This window comes from Gadus morhua, chromosome 5 (genome assembly GCF_902167405.1).
Source record: "Gadus morhua chromosome 5, gadMor3.0, whole genome shotgun sequence".
Classification (NCBI taxonomy): Eukaryota; Metazoa; Chordata; class Actinopteri; order Gadiformes; family Gadidae; genus Gadus; species Gadus morhua.
The window spans coordinates 14,165,044-14,180,414 of NC_044052.1; the positions used below are offsets into that span (position 1 = coordinate 14,165,044).

Sequence of the window (15,371 nt, forward strand, 5' to 3'; positions counted from 1 at the left end):
TCAAGACTGAAAATTACGTTATTTGTCGGAATATTTATGTCAAGAAATACGAACAACGGATATGCGCGTCACTGCAGCCAGCCAATTGCAAGCCTCGCTTTCCACCATTGGTGGAGGTGAACTGGCGGGACTCCGCAGCGGAAAAGATCGGAGGGACTTGGGAAAATGGGAGAGTAGTGTCTGATGGGTCTCACATCACGTACTGGAAGCTGTACGACTGGAAACTTTACTAGTAAAGTTCGGCTAGATTAACTCGCGTCGCGTTGTGATTACGGAACATTGATCCCGATGCAATGAGCGGCTCGAGGGAAATCAAACGTGAGTTTCAGTGTTCAGTGTTGTCATTTCATTTAGTGTTCATACACCTGTTTTGATTAACCCCTGGGTCTGTGTTTGATCAATCCCTGGGTCGGATCCACCCCTGGGTCGGATCCACCCCTGGGTCGGATCCACCCCTGGGTCGGATCTACCCCTGGGTCTACTCTGATCCACCCCGGGGTCTAGTCCACTCCTGGGTCTGACTCACTCTAGGTTTGATTAACCCCTGGGGTTTGATGAACCTCTGGGTTTGAAGAAACTCTGGGTTGGATCCATCTTAGCTAACCTCGTCTCGTTCCAACAGTACTGCAGAGAGCGAAGCTCAAAGCTCAGAAGGGCCACAACCTCAAAGAGGAGGCCGACATCTGCAACCAGCTGGGCGAGCTGCTGTCCCGGAGGGGTGAGTTAACATGTGACCTAATGTTTACATGTGACCTAATGTTAACCTAATTTTGACAATGTTACCTAATGTTAACATGTCACCTAATGTCAACATGTAACCTAATGTATACATGTCACCTAATGTTTTCCTAAAATGTTAATCTAACATATAACATAATGCTGACATGTAACCTAATGTTGACATGTAACCTAATGTTGACATGTAACCTTATGTTCACATCTAATGTTAATTTAACATTTTAATCTGATAATATACCGTGTGTGTGTGTGTGTGTGTGTGTGTGTGTGTGTGTGTGTGTGTCCAGGTGATTATCAGGCTGCCGTTGAGGAGCACCAGCAGGAGCTCTCTCTCTCCGAGGCGCTCAGCGATGTGATTGGACGCGCCGTCGCCAACCGGAAAATAGGAGAATGCTTCGCAGAGATGGGCAACATTGAAGCAGCATTGAAGGTGTGTGTGTGTGTGTGGATATAGCCGTAAAATATTACAATGTCATGTATTTGAACCACTGAAGTGTTATCAGGATTTGACACTGTGCGTCCCCGGTACTGAGAGACGTTGTGTTCAGATTACTTTATTTGTACCCGTAGGTACACTTGTTTTGCAGTTTAAAAGTGGGCTTCCGTTAAACAGTTTCAGACATCACATACACACTAACACAAATGTGACAGTCACATAGGTCCCCGTACTGAGAGACACTGTGTGTCCCCCGTACTGAGAGACACTGTGTGTCGCCCTACTGAGAGAAGTGTGTGTCCCCCTACTGAGAGACATTGTGTCCCCGTACTGAGGGAAGTGTGTGTCCCCCGTACTGAGAGACACTGTGTCCCCGTACTGAGTGAAGTGTGTGTCCCCCGTACTGAGAGAAGTGTGTGTCCCCAGCACCAGAGACGTCACCTGGAGCTGGCCGGCTCGGTGGGGAACCACGCCGAGGTGCAGCGGGCGCTGGCCACCATCGGGCGCACCTTCCTGTTCCGCTACGAGTCGGACAGATCAAGGAGCAGTTTGAAGGAAGCCGAGGAGGCCTTCAGGAAGAGCCTGGCCGTGGTGGAGGAACGGCTAGAAGGTGCGTGTCCGTGTTAACATTAGGTGACATGTAAACATTAGGTTACATGTTAACTAGTGCTGTTAATGTCATAGTTAACTCACGATTAATCACACATTTTTTTCTATTCTAAATATCCCTTGATTTCGTGCTGCCAGCCTTTTAGTGAGATCAGAGAGTGTTGCGAAGGTAGTAATAAAACCGTAATAAAATATATTTGGTAAGATGGATATAAGAAGAGGGACCCGCAGTGAATTCCACCCGGTCCACTTGACATCGGGTGCATGGCAGTGGTAGGCCAACCGTAAAACTTCAATAGCCCAGGATTTTATTTGTTTCAATCACTGAACTTTTGAAAAAACTCTTGCTCAGCAAAGATGGGAAATACTATAACATTTATTATTTAAACCAGTATGAATATTCCTACCGTACGTAGGCCTATACACATTACCAGGCTATCGAATAACACCTACACACACACACACACACACACACACACACACACACACACACACACACACACACACACACACACACACACACACACACACACACACACACACACACACACACACACACACACACACACACACATTAACGCTGTTAATAACGCGTTAAACTGACAGCACTAATGTTAACATAAGGGTACTGGATCCCAGCATCTGCCGAGTCTCCTGGCGGCTGAGACCCCGGGCTGCTAAATATCCAGGCTGAGGCTCCAGGCTGCTGAGGCTCCAGGCTGCTAAGTACCCAGGCTGACCGCTGTGCTCTGATCTCTGGTCCCTGACCTCCGCCCTCTCCCCGTCCCCCCCAGGCTCGGTGCCGGCCCGGGAGCTGAGTGAGATGAGGGCGCGGCTCTTCCTCAACCTGGGCCTGGTGTGTGACCACCAGGGGGAGCCCAAGCGCTGCATGGAGTTCATCCGCCGCAGCGTCTACATCGCAGAGTAAGACATGCTGCTGTATTCATGCGGGCAATATTGAAAATGTAGATTTTTTATGAAGTCCCTCCCTCATGGTGGAGTGTTACTTCCTGTCCAACAGGAAGCACCAGCTCCTGGAGGACGTGTATCGGGCCAACCTCAACCTGGGCCACATCTGCTTCCGGAGGAGCCAGCACTCGGGGGCGGTGCGCTGCCTGGAGCAGGCCCGGGAGTGCGCCCGCAAGATGAAGGACAAGTTCAGCGAGAGCGAATGCTGCCACTGGATTGGCAAGGTCAGGACTCGGGGGGTCAAAACACCATCAAGTGTTTAATCACTTGGAGCTCATACTGAATGCTGGGGAGCAACATTTAAAATTGCTCAGATTGAATTCTTCTTATAATTTAATGGTCATTCAAATTGAATGGTATTGGTATTGGTTTCAGGTGCAGCTGTCAGTCATATTGATTGGTATTGGTTTCAGGTGCAGCTGTCACTCGTATTGATTGGCATTGGTCATGGTTTCAGGTGCAGCTAACACTCGTATTGACGGGTTATGGTTTCAGGTCCAGCTGTCTCTCGGGGACTTCGCGGCGGCCAGGCGCTCTCTGAAGAAGGCTCTCCTGTTGGGTTCCCAGCAGCCTCAAGACAGACAGGACGTGAAGAAGAACTTTAGATCTGGTAAATGCAAACAAGATATCATTTCATCATGTTGATCCTTCAAATATCCGAAAGGTTTTGATACCATTGTCCTCAATCCTGGTTGAATTGTGCACTGCGCTGTTAGTCAGTAAATCTACTTCCTGTCCGCAGCCGACCGAGGCTGTCAGCTGGAGGAGGAGGCTGGGGACGACCTGCGGCAGGCGAAGAGTTCCCATGATGCAGTGGGGCTGGCTGAGCAGCTGGGCGACCTGTACTGTAAGGTGGGCTCCTTCCCCAAGGCCCTGGAGGCCTACCGGACCCAGGTCAGAGAAACGAGAACCTCACGCTTCAAAACCGTCCCTTCTGAATTTCTTGTGTCTAAACGTAACCATGTCGTCGTGTGTTAGCTGGCGCTGGCGGAGGCGCTGGGCAGACCCCCCAGGGAGCTGGCCGTCATCCACGTGTCGCTCGCGGCAACGCACACGGACCTGAGGCAGCCAGGCCCGGCGCTGGAGCACTACCGGCAGGAGCTGGCCCTGAGACGGGGCTCCCCTGCCGAGGTAGGGGGGCGCCCTGAATGCCATGTGGGGAACGCAGATCCCGCCTGCTGCCATGCAGACGGCTCATTGTTCAGCTCAGTGGTTTCCCTGCTCAGTGTGTGAGCTGGTACCTGCTCTCTATAACCCTGTGTCTCTGTAACCCTGCGTCTCTGTAACCCTGTGTCTCTGTAACCCTGTGTCTCTGTAACCCTGTGTTTCTGTAACCCTGTGTCTCTCTAACCCTGTGTCTCTCTAACCCTGTGTCTCTGTAACCCACTCTCTGTAACCCTTTGTCTCTGTAACCCTGTGTCTCTGTAACCCTGTGTCTCTGTAACCCTGTGTCTCTGTAACCCTGTGTCTCTGTAACCCTGTGTCTCTGTAACCCTGTGTCTCTGTAACCCTGTGTCTCTGTAACCCTGTGTCTCTGTAACCCTGCGTCTCTGTAACCCTGCGTCTCTGTAACCTGCTCTGTGTAACCCTGTGTCTCTGTAACCCTGTGTCTCTGTAACCCTGCGTCTCTGTAACCCTGCGTCTCTGTAACCCTGCGTCTCTGTAACCTGCTCTGTGTAACCCTGTGTCTCTGTAACCCTGCGTCTCTGTAACCCTGCGTCTCTGTAACCCTGCGTCTCTGTAACCCTGCGTCTCTGTAACCCTGCGTCTCTGTAACCCTGCGTCTCTGTAACCCTGTGTCTCTGTAACCCTGTGTCTCTGTAACCCTGCGTCTCTGTAACCCTGTGTCTCTGTAACCCTGTGTCTCTAACCCTGTGTCTCTGTCCCTCAGGAGTGCAGCACGTGGCTGAACATGGCTTTGTCCCAGGAGGATAGCGGCTGCAGCCCGGAGGAGGTGGACACCAGTTTCGAGGCGGCGCTGGAGTGTGCCCAGAGGGCGGGGCGCCCCGCGCTGCAGGTCAGAGGTCTCAGGGGTTAAGGGTCAGCTGTGATGAGGTTGTCCCCCATGAATGGTGGGGGACAACCACATCCATTAAAGCATTACAGGAATCAACACCAGCCTCACTAGTGTATAAGTGGATGAAACAGTAGTAAAACCATCTGCAACATGTTCAATTGTTCAATTGTGCAATTGTGTAGAGCGCCTCGGAGAGAGAGAGCTCCTGCTGGTGCTCCTTTTATTGTGTAGGACTATGAAGAAGGTTTGATATAAATATGATGGATCCCTTAAATCCCTTGAATTTTGCCTATGAAAAGTATTGCAAAAGAAAGATTGTTGTCGTGTTTCTAAATCACGTCCAAACTGACCCGCGCCTCCTCTGCTGCTGACAGAAGCGCGTGCTGAGGCGGTGGCTAGGGGCCCAGCGACGGGGGGCCCAGCACGGCGGGGTCGTGGCCGGGCTTGGGGCCACGGAGACCGGGCTGGAGGCAGCGGAGGACAGTCTGGGGGCCACGGAGGCCAGGCTGAGAGAGCTGTGTGCCGCGGAGGGCTGGAACCCAGACTGCAGTGATGGGGAGGAAGAGGAGGAGGAGGAGGAGGAGAACAGCGAGCCCTTGGTCGACAGCGACATCGCCCTCTCGGACTCGGGTGGGTCACATGACTGAAAGCTTGTGATGGAGGAGTCGTGCGGGCGTGATCTCTAACGTCGGTTTATTGATCTCCTTGTTTGGTCAGATGATGACCTGGACGGTTACGAGAAGATGGTTAGCGGCAGAAGGAAGAGCGTAAGGGTAAGCAGGATCTTGATCTCTGGATGCATCAATACCTCATGTCCCAGTTCTGACCCTCCCCCCCTCCCCCCAGTGGAACAAGAGGAACGAGAAGGGGGAGACCTCGCTCCACCGGGCCTGCATCGACGGGAACCAGAGGCAGGTCCAGGCACTGCTGGAGCAGGTGAGACCCTGCAGAACCCCACTAGTACACACACTGTACCCCACTAGTACACACTGTACCCCACTATGACACACTGTACCCCACTAATAATCACCATTCCCTACTAATACACTCTGTACCCCACTAATTCACACTATTCCCCACTAATACACTCTGTACCCCACTAGTACACACTGTACCCCACTGATACAGTCTGTACCCCACTAATACAGTCTGTACCCCACTAATTCATACTATTCCCCACTAGTACACACACTGTACCCCACTAGTACACACTAGGGCTTTGACTTTTGCCCAAAAATCCTATTCGAAGTTTGTTTGTTTATTAATATTAATAGTCGAATATATTCGAATATTTATTAATAATATTTTGACCATTAAATGCCTTCAGTAAGACCTGGGCTGAATCGGAATACTTAGCACATACTATTTCTGTTCAGTGTCTACTACTTGACCGTACTACACTTGACAGTGTAGTACGGTCTACAGCTATGAGTAGAACGCCTCTGAACGCTTCCGAACACCGCCGAAACTCCACCGGATGTTTGGAGATTACGTATCTCCCCTCAGATGCAATATTACCTTGATAAGTTACCTGTTTCCGTCTTGTCATCGTTTCTATTAAAAATTTCTCTTTTTACTTAATTACTTACTTGACTTTTTTACTCTTTTTTTAATGTTTCTTTTTTTCGCCGCTTTCTACGACGTCTTTCTAAGCCGCTGTTGGTAGTGTCGGGTCAGCTCTTCTTCGTTCGTTACCAGACTCCGGTTGCATTGTGGGATAGCGTAGTGACCTACCGTTGTATACTGTGGCGGTAGTACGCATTCGGAAACGTTTTCCGTCCTACACAATGCGTACTGAGCATTCGGACGCGATATATTTGTGGCGTACTACAAAATGCATACTATAAGTATGAGTATTCAGATTCAGCCCTGGATTGGGCTTTGCAATGTTTGTTTACCGGCGTTGCTATGGTTACCGGTCTTGCGTGTTCCAACGGTTTATTAGGTTTCTAATAAATCGCTGTCTAATCAATACTTAATTCACTGCCTCTTCCGTGGTCATTACAATATTATGAATAGACTGCGTCGGGTTATCCGACGTCTCTCCCTCTTGGCCTGCCCATAACAGGTTCGAATATTAAGGGCTGCCTAATATTCGTTCGAATTTTGATTTATTTTTTGATATTCGAATTATATTCGAATCACGAAGTTCGGAGTCAAAGCCCTAGTACACACTGTACTAGTGGTCGACCAATATTATCGGCCGATATTTGCGTTTTTTACGTGTATCGGTATCGACCGATAAGTTTTTCAGTATCGGCCGATTTATTTTAATTTTTTGGTGTGATTTACAGACAGTTCATTAAATGTTGAGACAATCTAACATTTGTTATCGTCATTGTGTCATTTTTATGATGTAAATTGAGGGAGGCTTAGTCTGGAAATCCAGACGCACATCTAGAAAGCTGTAGGGTCCGGCAACTCGAGGGGCGGCACCAAGCATGCATTTGAAAATATCACTGGATAACACGCATTGGATAACACTATGACCAATCAGAAGAATACAAGGGCTGACGTATCCAGACCAGTGGAGCTAACCAATAGATACAACTCTTGCCGTATCCGGTCGGTAAAACAGCAACACTTTTGGCCCTCCTATATTGATACATCGATGTGATTGATTAATGTTCTGGGCCAGGGGAGGCCCAGAATATACACAGGTATATTGCTCATTCCCAGAGTGACTAGCTGAGCAAATTCAAATTGTGCTCTCGCGAGAACCCTGCATTTCCAGGGTATTATCAGCTCCAAATATCGGCTCAAGAAAATCGGTATCGGCGTATCGGTTATCGGCTAAGGCTGATGAAAAATAATCGGTGTTGGCCCCAAAAAAATCCATATCGGTCGATCCAACACTGTACCCCATTATTACACTATGTACCCCACTAATTCACAATATTCCCCACTCATACATTCCCCAGTAATACACTCTGTACCCCACTAGTACACACTGTAGCCCACTAGTACACACACTGTACCCCACTAGTACACACTGTACCCCACTAGTACACACTGTACCCCACTAGTACACACTGTAACAATGAGTGGGAGCAGGGCTGACCCTGAGGGGCGTCTCATTGGTATGAGGGCGGCCGGTCGTGTTGGCTCACTTCCTGCTGATCCTTCCACACCACCGGTGTCTGAGTGTGCTGACGTGTGTGTGTTGACGCGTCACCAGGGCCACCCCGTCAATCCCAGGGACTACTGCGGCTGGACTCCGCTGCATGAGGCCTGCAACCACGGTCACCACGGTAACCCATGATACACACAGCAGACAACTTCCTTTTCCGTATCTTCCATCGCTTTACAGTCCAACTCATGAACCATGGCTCCTCCACCCCTCTGTGCCTCCTGAGGAGGTGGTGTCTCTACAGTCTAACTCATGAACCATGGCTCCTCCACGCCTCTTGTGTCTCCTGAAGAGGTGGTGTCTCAACAGTCTAACTCATGAACCATGGCTCCTCCACCCCTCTGTGTCTCCTGAGGAGGTGGTGTCTCTACAGTCTAACTCATGAACCATGGCTCCTCCACCCCTCTGTGTCTCCTGAGGAGGTGGTGTCTCTACAGTCTAACTCATGAACCATGGCTCCTCCACCCCTCTGTGTCTCCTGAGGAGGTGGTGTCTCTACAGTCCAACTCATGAACCATGGCTCCTCCACGCCTCTCTGTCTCCTGAAGAGGTGGTGTCTCTACAGTCTAACTCATGAACCATGGCTCCTCCACCCCTCTTGTGTCTCCTGAAGAGGTGGTGTCTCTGCTGCTGGAGCGCGGCGCCAGTGTGAACGACCCCGGGGGGCCGCTCTGCGACGGGGTCACGCCCCTCCACGACTCCCTGGCCTGCGGACACTTTGGGGTGGCCAGGCTGCTGGTGGAGCACGGTGCCTCCGTCGCCCTGCGCGACGCCAAGGTGGGGGCTATGGACGGACAGACAGACAGACGGACAGACGTATCTTTTCCACCCGAGGCGTCTGCTCAGGTTGCTCTCTGCTGTCTGTTGACCAAACGGTGGGTGCCCCCCCCCCCTCTCTCCCTCTGTCCCCCCCCCCCAGGGCCAGACCCCCATGGACACCCTGAGACACTGGCAGAGGACCTACAGCCGCGAGCTGGACCGCGACGCGCGGCAGGACTGCGCCGCCACAGAGGAGCTGCTGAGGAAGGCTCTAGCAGGGGGGGGGGGAGGTGAGGAGGGCCCCAGGACAGGGCCGCCACCCTATTGCTCTTCAATCTCTCCTGCAGCGACTTCTATCCACTTTTCATTCGGTTATCAAAAACACGTCCAATCAGTTTGGTCTGGAGAGAGAACGTGAGTCGTGCTTTCCCTCACTCTCGGTCTGTTTCTCCTCCAGGGCCCGCGGCTCCAGCCAGGAGCTCCGCCCTGCTGCAGGACAGCCAGCTGTACGACGCCGAGTGCTCCGAGCCCCTCCTCGGACCCGCGCCGGACCCCGGCCCCGCCCGGCCCCCCCGGCAGGCCGGGGGCCCCAGAGCCAGGGGGACGGAGACCCCCGGCCCCGCCCGGCCCCCCCGACAGTCTGGGGGACCCAGAGCCCGGGGGATGGAGTCAGCCCTGCTGTACGGGGTAGGGACCACCGGAGGGCAGTGTTTTATTGTGTAGGCTTCGCCTTCTGGGTGGTGGCTCTGTTCCTATTGGTCGAGATGAACATGAACCAAACCGCTCGTATGTTACGGGAGCGCACAGAAGGAGTTCAGTGTCTATTATAGAGTCTATCAAAGAGTTAGGTGTCTATTATAGAGTCTATCAAAGAGATCAGTGTCTATTATAGAGTCTATCAAAGAGATCAGTGTCTATTATAGAGTCTATCAAAGTGTCTTTCTTCATTCCTTTAGACTTCATGCTGTAAGGATGTGTTGTACAAACCGCGTGTCCGTCTCACGTCCTCAGAACAGCGGCAGCGACTCTGACCATGACTCGGACAGCCCCCCCCCGAGCCCCATGCGACCCTTTCGGCCCAGGGTACGCGTCCAGGCTGGCCCAGCTGGCGGGAGTGGGGTACAGGAGGCCCTCGCTCCGCACGCCCCCGGGCCCTCGCTGGCCCCTGAGCCCACTCCTGCGGGGCCCCACGTCTTCGCGAGGGAAGAGTACCACAGCGTGATCCGTGGCCTCGGCAGCGCCAGGGCCCTCCACCAAGGAGCCCTCCACAAGGACGGGGCCCTCCACCAGGGGACCCAGTCCCCGCTCACCAGCACGCCCGCCCTCTCCTCCAATAGCAGGCCGGCACTGGTTCCAGAAGAGGAGGACCTGGCCGACGATTGGCTGGACGATGACCTGGGCGAGGTGGTTCAGGCCAGGAAGAAGAGGCGGGTGGGGGAGGAGCAGAGTGGACCGAGCGGGGAGGGCGGGGCCTGGAGTGGGGAGGGCGGGGCCTGGAGCGGGGAGGGCGGGGCCTGGAGTGGGGAGGGCGGGGCCTGGACTACTTTAACGACCAGAAGTCAACACAGGCAGGAGAACGGAGGTGTGTCCCAGAGTAAGTAGTTAGTCCCAGTTAGAGTAGTTAAAAGAGAGTAGTTATTCCCATAGCTTAGCTTAACCACATCTTCAACAACAGCATTTCTGATCAGTTTATTTTTTTTCTGAATGATATTTACCAGGTCTCTGATGTGACTTTGTTGTAAAGACTCAGCAGAATGTCTGCTAGCCTTCATCGCTCCCCTTCTTTCCCCCCAGGGTCCACCGCTGCCCCCCCAGCTGCCAGCAGGGGCCCCTCTCTGAGCAGGAGCGGAGGGGCCCGGCCCCGGCCCCGGCAGGCCAAGATGACTCAGATGAGCGGCCTGGTCCGTCTGGGGCGGCGGTCCGTCAGCAGGCCAGGCAGCCCCTCCTTCAGCGAGGAGGAGGAGCTGCGCCTGGACACGCCCCCTCCTTCCCGAGCCCCGCAGCACACCCACGTCCCACAGGTCGCTCTCCTCGCTGCACTTCTTTACTCATTCCTGCTGTTCTCTTGATAGTCAGTCGCTCTGAAATACTTTCTCAACAGCATATTAATATTACAAAATGGAAGATATCCAGCAGTACTTGTTGGTGATGAAGATATAGTCAGCAGCTTATAGTCAGCAGCAGCAAGACTTGTTAAGCTGATGGTACTTTGTTAGAATAAAGCATCGCACAATGTGCCAGGTTTAGTCAACAGTGTTTATCAGAGTTCAGCTGATGTGTGCAGAATAAAAGAGGTATCGTGTTGAGTAAATGTGGTCTTTAAGAAACTTAACGCATTACTTCTGCCTGGTCCAATTATTACTACACTACACTTTTTGTCACCGTCATCATCTTTTTTTTCATGGGGAATCCTATTTGAGAGTGATGAATGAATTGTTGATGAATGAATTGAATGCATTGTTTACACCCACATTCCCTCAATGATGAGGTGAATGATTAATTATTAAGCTTTTCTGTCTCAGATTCCAGCCCAAACTGCAGTCACGCCCACAGCCATGCCTCCCCCAATCCGGATGAGGGTCAGAGTTCAAGACGATGTGTTTCTCATTCCTGTCCCTCAAAGGTACATTTTATATTGAAATTCATATTATTTCAGATAGGTGTTAATGCCGGATTGTGACATTAGTTAAGATCAGTTAAGGATATGTCATAGAATGAGAAATTCAGGTTCACATTCTGACCTCATCTCATGTGAGGGTTAGAGAGTGGATATAGTAAGACTTTTAAGGAACTCCCATTCAATTCGCATACAGCCAAACATATTCCAGGGAAGCTAACCAATGAGCACATCCAGTAGTTCATCCTTTAGTTAGTTCAGAAGTTCATCCAGTAGTTATTTCAGTAGTTCATCAAGAAGTTATTTCAGTAGTTCATCAAGTAGTTAAGCTTGTAGTTAGTTCAGTAGGTCATCCAGTAGTTAATCCACACCAGTGAATGACGTAGAACCAGTGGCTGACGTAGAACCAGTGGCTGACGTAGATCCAGACCACCAGTGGCTAATGCAGAACCCTCATGCTTTGGCAGTGAGGCGGAGGTGTGCACGGTGGCGTGGCTCTGTGAACAGGCTGCCCGGCGATACTACCAGAAGTGTGGCCTGCTGCCCCGCCTGTCCCTGCAGAAGGAGGGGGCGCTGCTGTCCCCCCTGGACCTCCTGCTGGCCGTCCTCCACACCAACGAGGAGGTACTGTGTCTTTAAAGGGAGAGGAGGTACTGTGTCTTTAAGAGGAGAGGAGGTACTGTGTCTTTAAAGGGAGAGGAGGTACTGCGTCTTTAAGAGGAGAGGAGGTACTGTGTCTTTAAGGGCAGAGGAGGTACTGTGTCTTTAAAGGGAGAGGAGGTACTGTGTCTTTAAGGGCAGAGGAGGTACTGTGTCTTTAAAGGGAGAGGAGGTACTGTGTCTTTAAGAGGAGAGGAGGTACTGTGTCTTTAAGGGCAGAGGAGGTACTGTGTCTTTAAAGGGAGAGGAGGTACTGTGTCTTTAAGGGGAGAGGAGGTACTGTGTCTTTAAGAGGAGAGGAGGTACTGTGTCTTTAAGAGGAGAGGAGGTACTGTGTCTTTAAGGGGAGAGGAGGTACTGTGTCTTTAAGAGGAGAGGAGGTACTGCGTCTTTAAAGGGAGAGGAGTTTCCTCACCACAGGGGGTGCGCTTCAATCTCTGTTTCCTCCCCAGGTCATGGCGGAGGTGAGTTCCTGGGATCTTCCTCCTCTTCCCGAGCGCTACAAGAAGGCCTGTCAGAGTCTGGCCGTCGGTGAGACTCACTCACTCACTCACTCACTCACTCACTCACTCACTCACTCACTCACTCACTCACTCAAGGCCAGTCATACAAATCTGTTCTCTTTTAGATGGTGGACTGGTGATCATTACATCATGAGAGCTCAGAGTATTGATGATGTATTAATATGAATGTATTAATTTTGATGTAGGTCTAATGGTTCCAGCGTACTACAGCGTATTAATTATTATGAAATGTTGAATGTATTATTCTGCTCAGAGCCCAGCGCGCGTGTGTCCCGGCTGTGCGAGGTGCAGGAGGGGGGCACCACCATGACCCTTGGGGGTCTGGGCCTGGCCCCCGCCGCCCTGGCCCCGCTCCTGAGGGCCCTCAAGCTGCAGGCGGACCTCACAGAGCTACGTCTGTCCGGCAACCGTTTCCACGACGACCTGCTGCCCGAGCTGGTCGCCACGGCGCTCACCATGCCCCGCCTCCGCGTGCTGGACCTCTCGTCCAATAGCGTGACGGGGGAGGGGCTGGGCAAGTTGGCCGACGCCCTGAAGGGGCAGGTGGACCGCACCTTCCCGGTAAGCGAGTTGTGCAATCAATGAACTCACGCGACCACCGCTTTGACGCCGTGTACATTCACGCGTTCACATTCACCCGTTAACCCGTTCCCCCGCTGTGGCTCTCCTCCTCAGAGTCTGGAGGAGCTGGACCTCGGTCTGAACCCGCTGGGGGACGCCGTCTCAGAGCCGCTGTCCTGCCTGCTGGCCCGCTGCCCCCTGCTGGCCCGGCTGTCCCTGCAGGCCTGCGGCCTCACGGCGCGCTGCCTCCAGCACCATCGCCTGATGCTCGCCAGCGCCCTCGCAGGTACCAGCTGGTCTCTCTGGCTCTGGTCTCTTTGGGCCTGGTCACTCTGGGTGTGCTCTCTCTGGGTCTAGTATTTCTGGGTTTGCTCTCTCTGGGTCTGTTCTCTCTGGGCCTGGTCTCTCTGGGTCTGGTCTCTCTGGGCCTGGTCTCTCTGGGTCTGGTCTCTCTGGGTCTGTTCTCTCTGGGTCTGGTCCCTCTGGGTCTGGTCCCTCTGGGTCTGGTCTCTGAGTCTGGTCTCTCTAGGGGTCTGGTCTATCTAGGGGTCGGTCTCTCTGAGGGTCTGGTATCGGTCTTGTCTCTTCCTTGGTATGGTCTCTCTGAGTTTGGTCTCTCTGATTCTGGTCTCTTTGGGTCTGGTCTCTCTCAGTCTGGTCTCTATCTGGTGTCTCTCATTCTGGTTTCCCTCAGTAGAACCGGAGGTCCTCTAAATGAAGGGTTTCATCGTTTATCCGACAGGCTCAGGACACTTGAGGTCGGTGAGTCTTTCCCACAATGCACTGGGCTCCACGGGCTGTGAGCTGGTGCTGAAGACCCTCCCCTTCCACCACCTGACACACCTGGACCTTTCCGCCGTCTGCAGTGAGCCGGGGGACCCCATGCCACTGGAGCGCTTGGCCAGCGTCCTGACCCAGGTACACTACACACACAGACAGACAGACAGACAGACACCTGGCCAACGTCCTGACCCAGGTACACACACACACAAGCAGACAGCACTATTCGGGGTCGTGATGAAACAACAGGAGCTCACCCTTATGTCCTGTGCCTCAGCAGAAGCAGTCTCTTTCAGTGTGTGTGTGTTCCTTCCAGCAGGAGGAGTGCTCCCTGACCCACCTTAGCCTGGGAGGGAACGGGCTGACCGACAGCGGGTTGGACACCTTAGCCAGGTGCCTGCTGGTCTGTCCCTGCCTGACCTCTCTCAACCTGTCGGGGAACCCCTCTGTGACCTCCACCGGCCTCCGCAGCCTCCTGGCCTCCCTGAGAGAGGCACAGCGACCTTTGACCTTTCTCGACCTCCAAGGTATGCAATGCATTACACCCTGGGGTTAGGTCGGGGCTCTCTAATGTATAGGGTTACTAAGTTGAGTGTGTGTGTGTGCGTGTGTCTGTGTGTAGGGTTAGTTTGTTCAATGTGTCGCGGGTTAGTTTGTTAAATATTAGTTTGTCAATTGAGGGCCACATCAGCCTACTGGTGCATCAGCGCCACCTACTGGTGCATCAGCGCCACCCACTGGTGCATCAGCGCCTTCTACTGGTGCATTACCGCCAGCTACTGGTGCATCAGCGCCACCTACTGGTGCATCACCGCCACCTACTGGTGCATCACCGCCACCTACTGGTGCATCACCGCCACCTACTGGTGCATCACCGCCACCTACTGGTGCATCACCGCCACCTACTGGTGCACCACCGGTGCACTGGTGTGACCGGTACTGCACCAGTAGGTGGCGTTAATGCACCAGTAAATGGCAAGTCGAGCAGAATGCGTCGGGCTCTCTGCTGCTCATGCTGCGTTCGCTTCCCCTCCCTGACCGCTCCAGCGTTCCTCCCCACAGGGTGCGGGGTGTCGGGAGACAGCGCCGGCCTGGAGGGGCTGACGGAGCAGGTGAAGGACCTCCGCCTCTGCTCCCAGGGCCTCAACAAGCTGGACCGCGAGGCCCTGCGTCGGGGCCTGGGCCCTTCAGCACGCGTCTACGATCGGGGGGCCAGGCTCCGGATCTCCGCCCGGCCATAAAGGAGATATAAATATACGAACTGAGAGTCGCTCTTCATTCACTGATGTTGGTTTCCTGACCGCATACGGAGACACTAGAAGAGGTGAACGTTTACGTTGTAGATACATTTTTTGTGATTTAATTGATGTCCGTTTATGTTTTGTCTTTTTGTTAGAAGTCATGGTCTCTGTGACTTCTTGGGTGATTTCAGAAGGCGATTAAAGGGAGAATTGTGATGAGGTCATGATAATGCGTCTGATTGGTTTCCTTGGAAAGTGTTACTCCAATGTTAGGGAAACAAAGGCTAATCTCACACCATCAAACTGTATATGCTGTCGTGGTGACCTCTT

General features: G+C 52.7%; 1 protein-coding gene across 2 annotated transcripts; it reads left to right on the top strand.

Moving 5' to 3' along the window:
- Window positions 1-112: 112 nt before the first annotated feature.
- Window positions 113-15,268, top strand: tonsl (tonsoku-like, DNA repair protein). 2 transcript variants are annotated; one of them, XM_030356570.1, is made up of 27 exons: window positions 113-318; window positions 623-718; window positions 1,026-1,168; window positions 1,601-1,784; window positions 2,578-2,707; window positions 2,805-2,976; window positions 3,248-3,362; window positions 3,495-3,646; window positions 3,731-3,883; window positions 4,644-4,769; window positions 5,144-5,399; window positions 5,487-5,542; window positions 5,616-5,705; window positions 7,948-8,020; window positions 8,513-8,676; window positions 8,819-8,948; window positions 9,116-9,345; window positions 9,670-10,252; window positions 10,453-10,679; window positions 11,181-11,281; window positions 11,743-11,899; window positions 12,388-12,466; window positions 12,713-13,020; window positions 13,135-13,306; window positions 13,763-13,938; window positions 14,117-14,327; window positions 14,863-15,268. In XM_030356570.1, the coding sequence occupies exons 1-27, from the start codon at window positions 294-296 to the stop codon at window positions 15,039-15,041; spliced, it is 4,488 nt and encodes a 1,495-aa protein (XP_030212430.1). In that variant the 5' UTR covers window positions 113-293; the 3' UTR covers window positions 15,042-15,268. The 2 variants fall into 2 exon arrangements, with proteins under 2 accessions (XP_030212430.1, XP_030212431.1); XM_030356571.1 differs by having other exon boundaries at window positions 14,120-14,327.
- The last annotated feature ends 103 nt before the right edge of the window (window positions 15,269-15,371 follow it).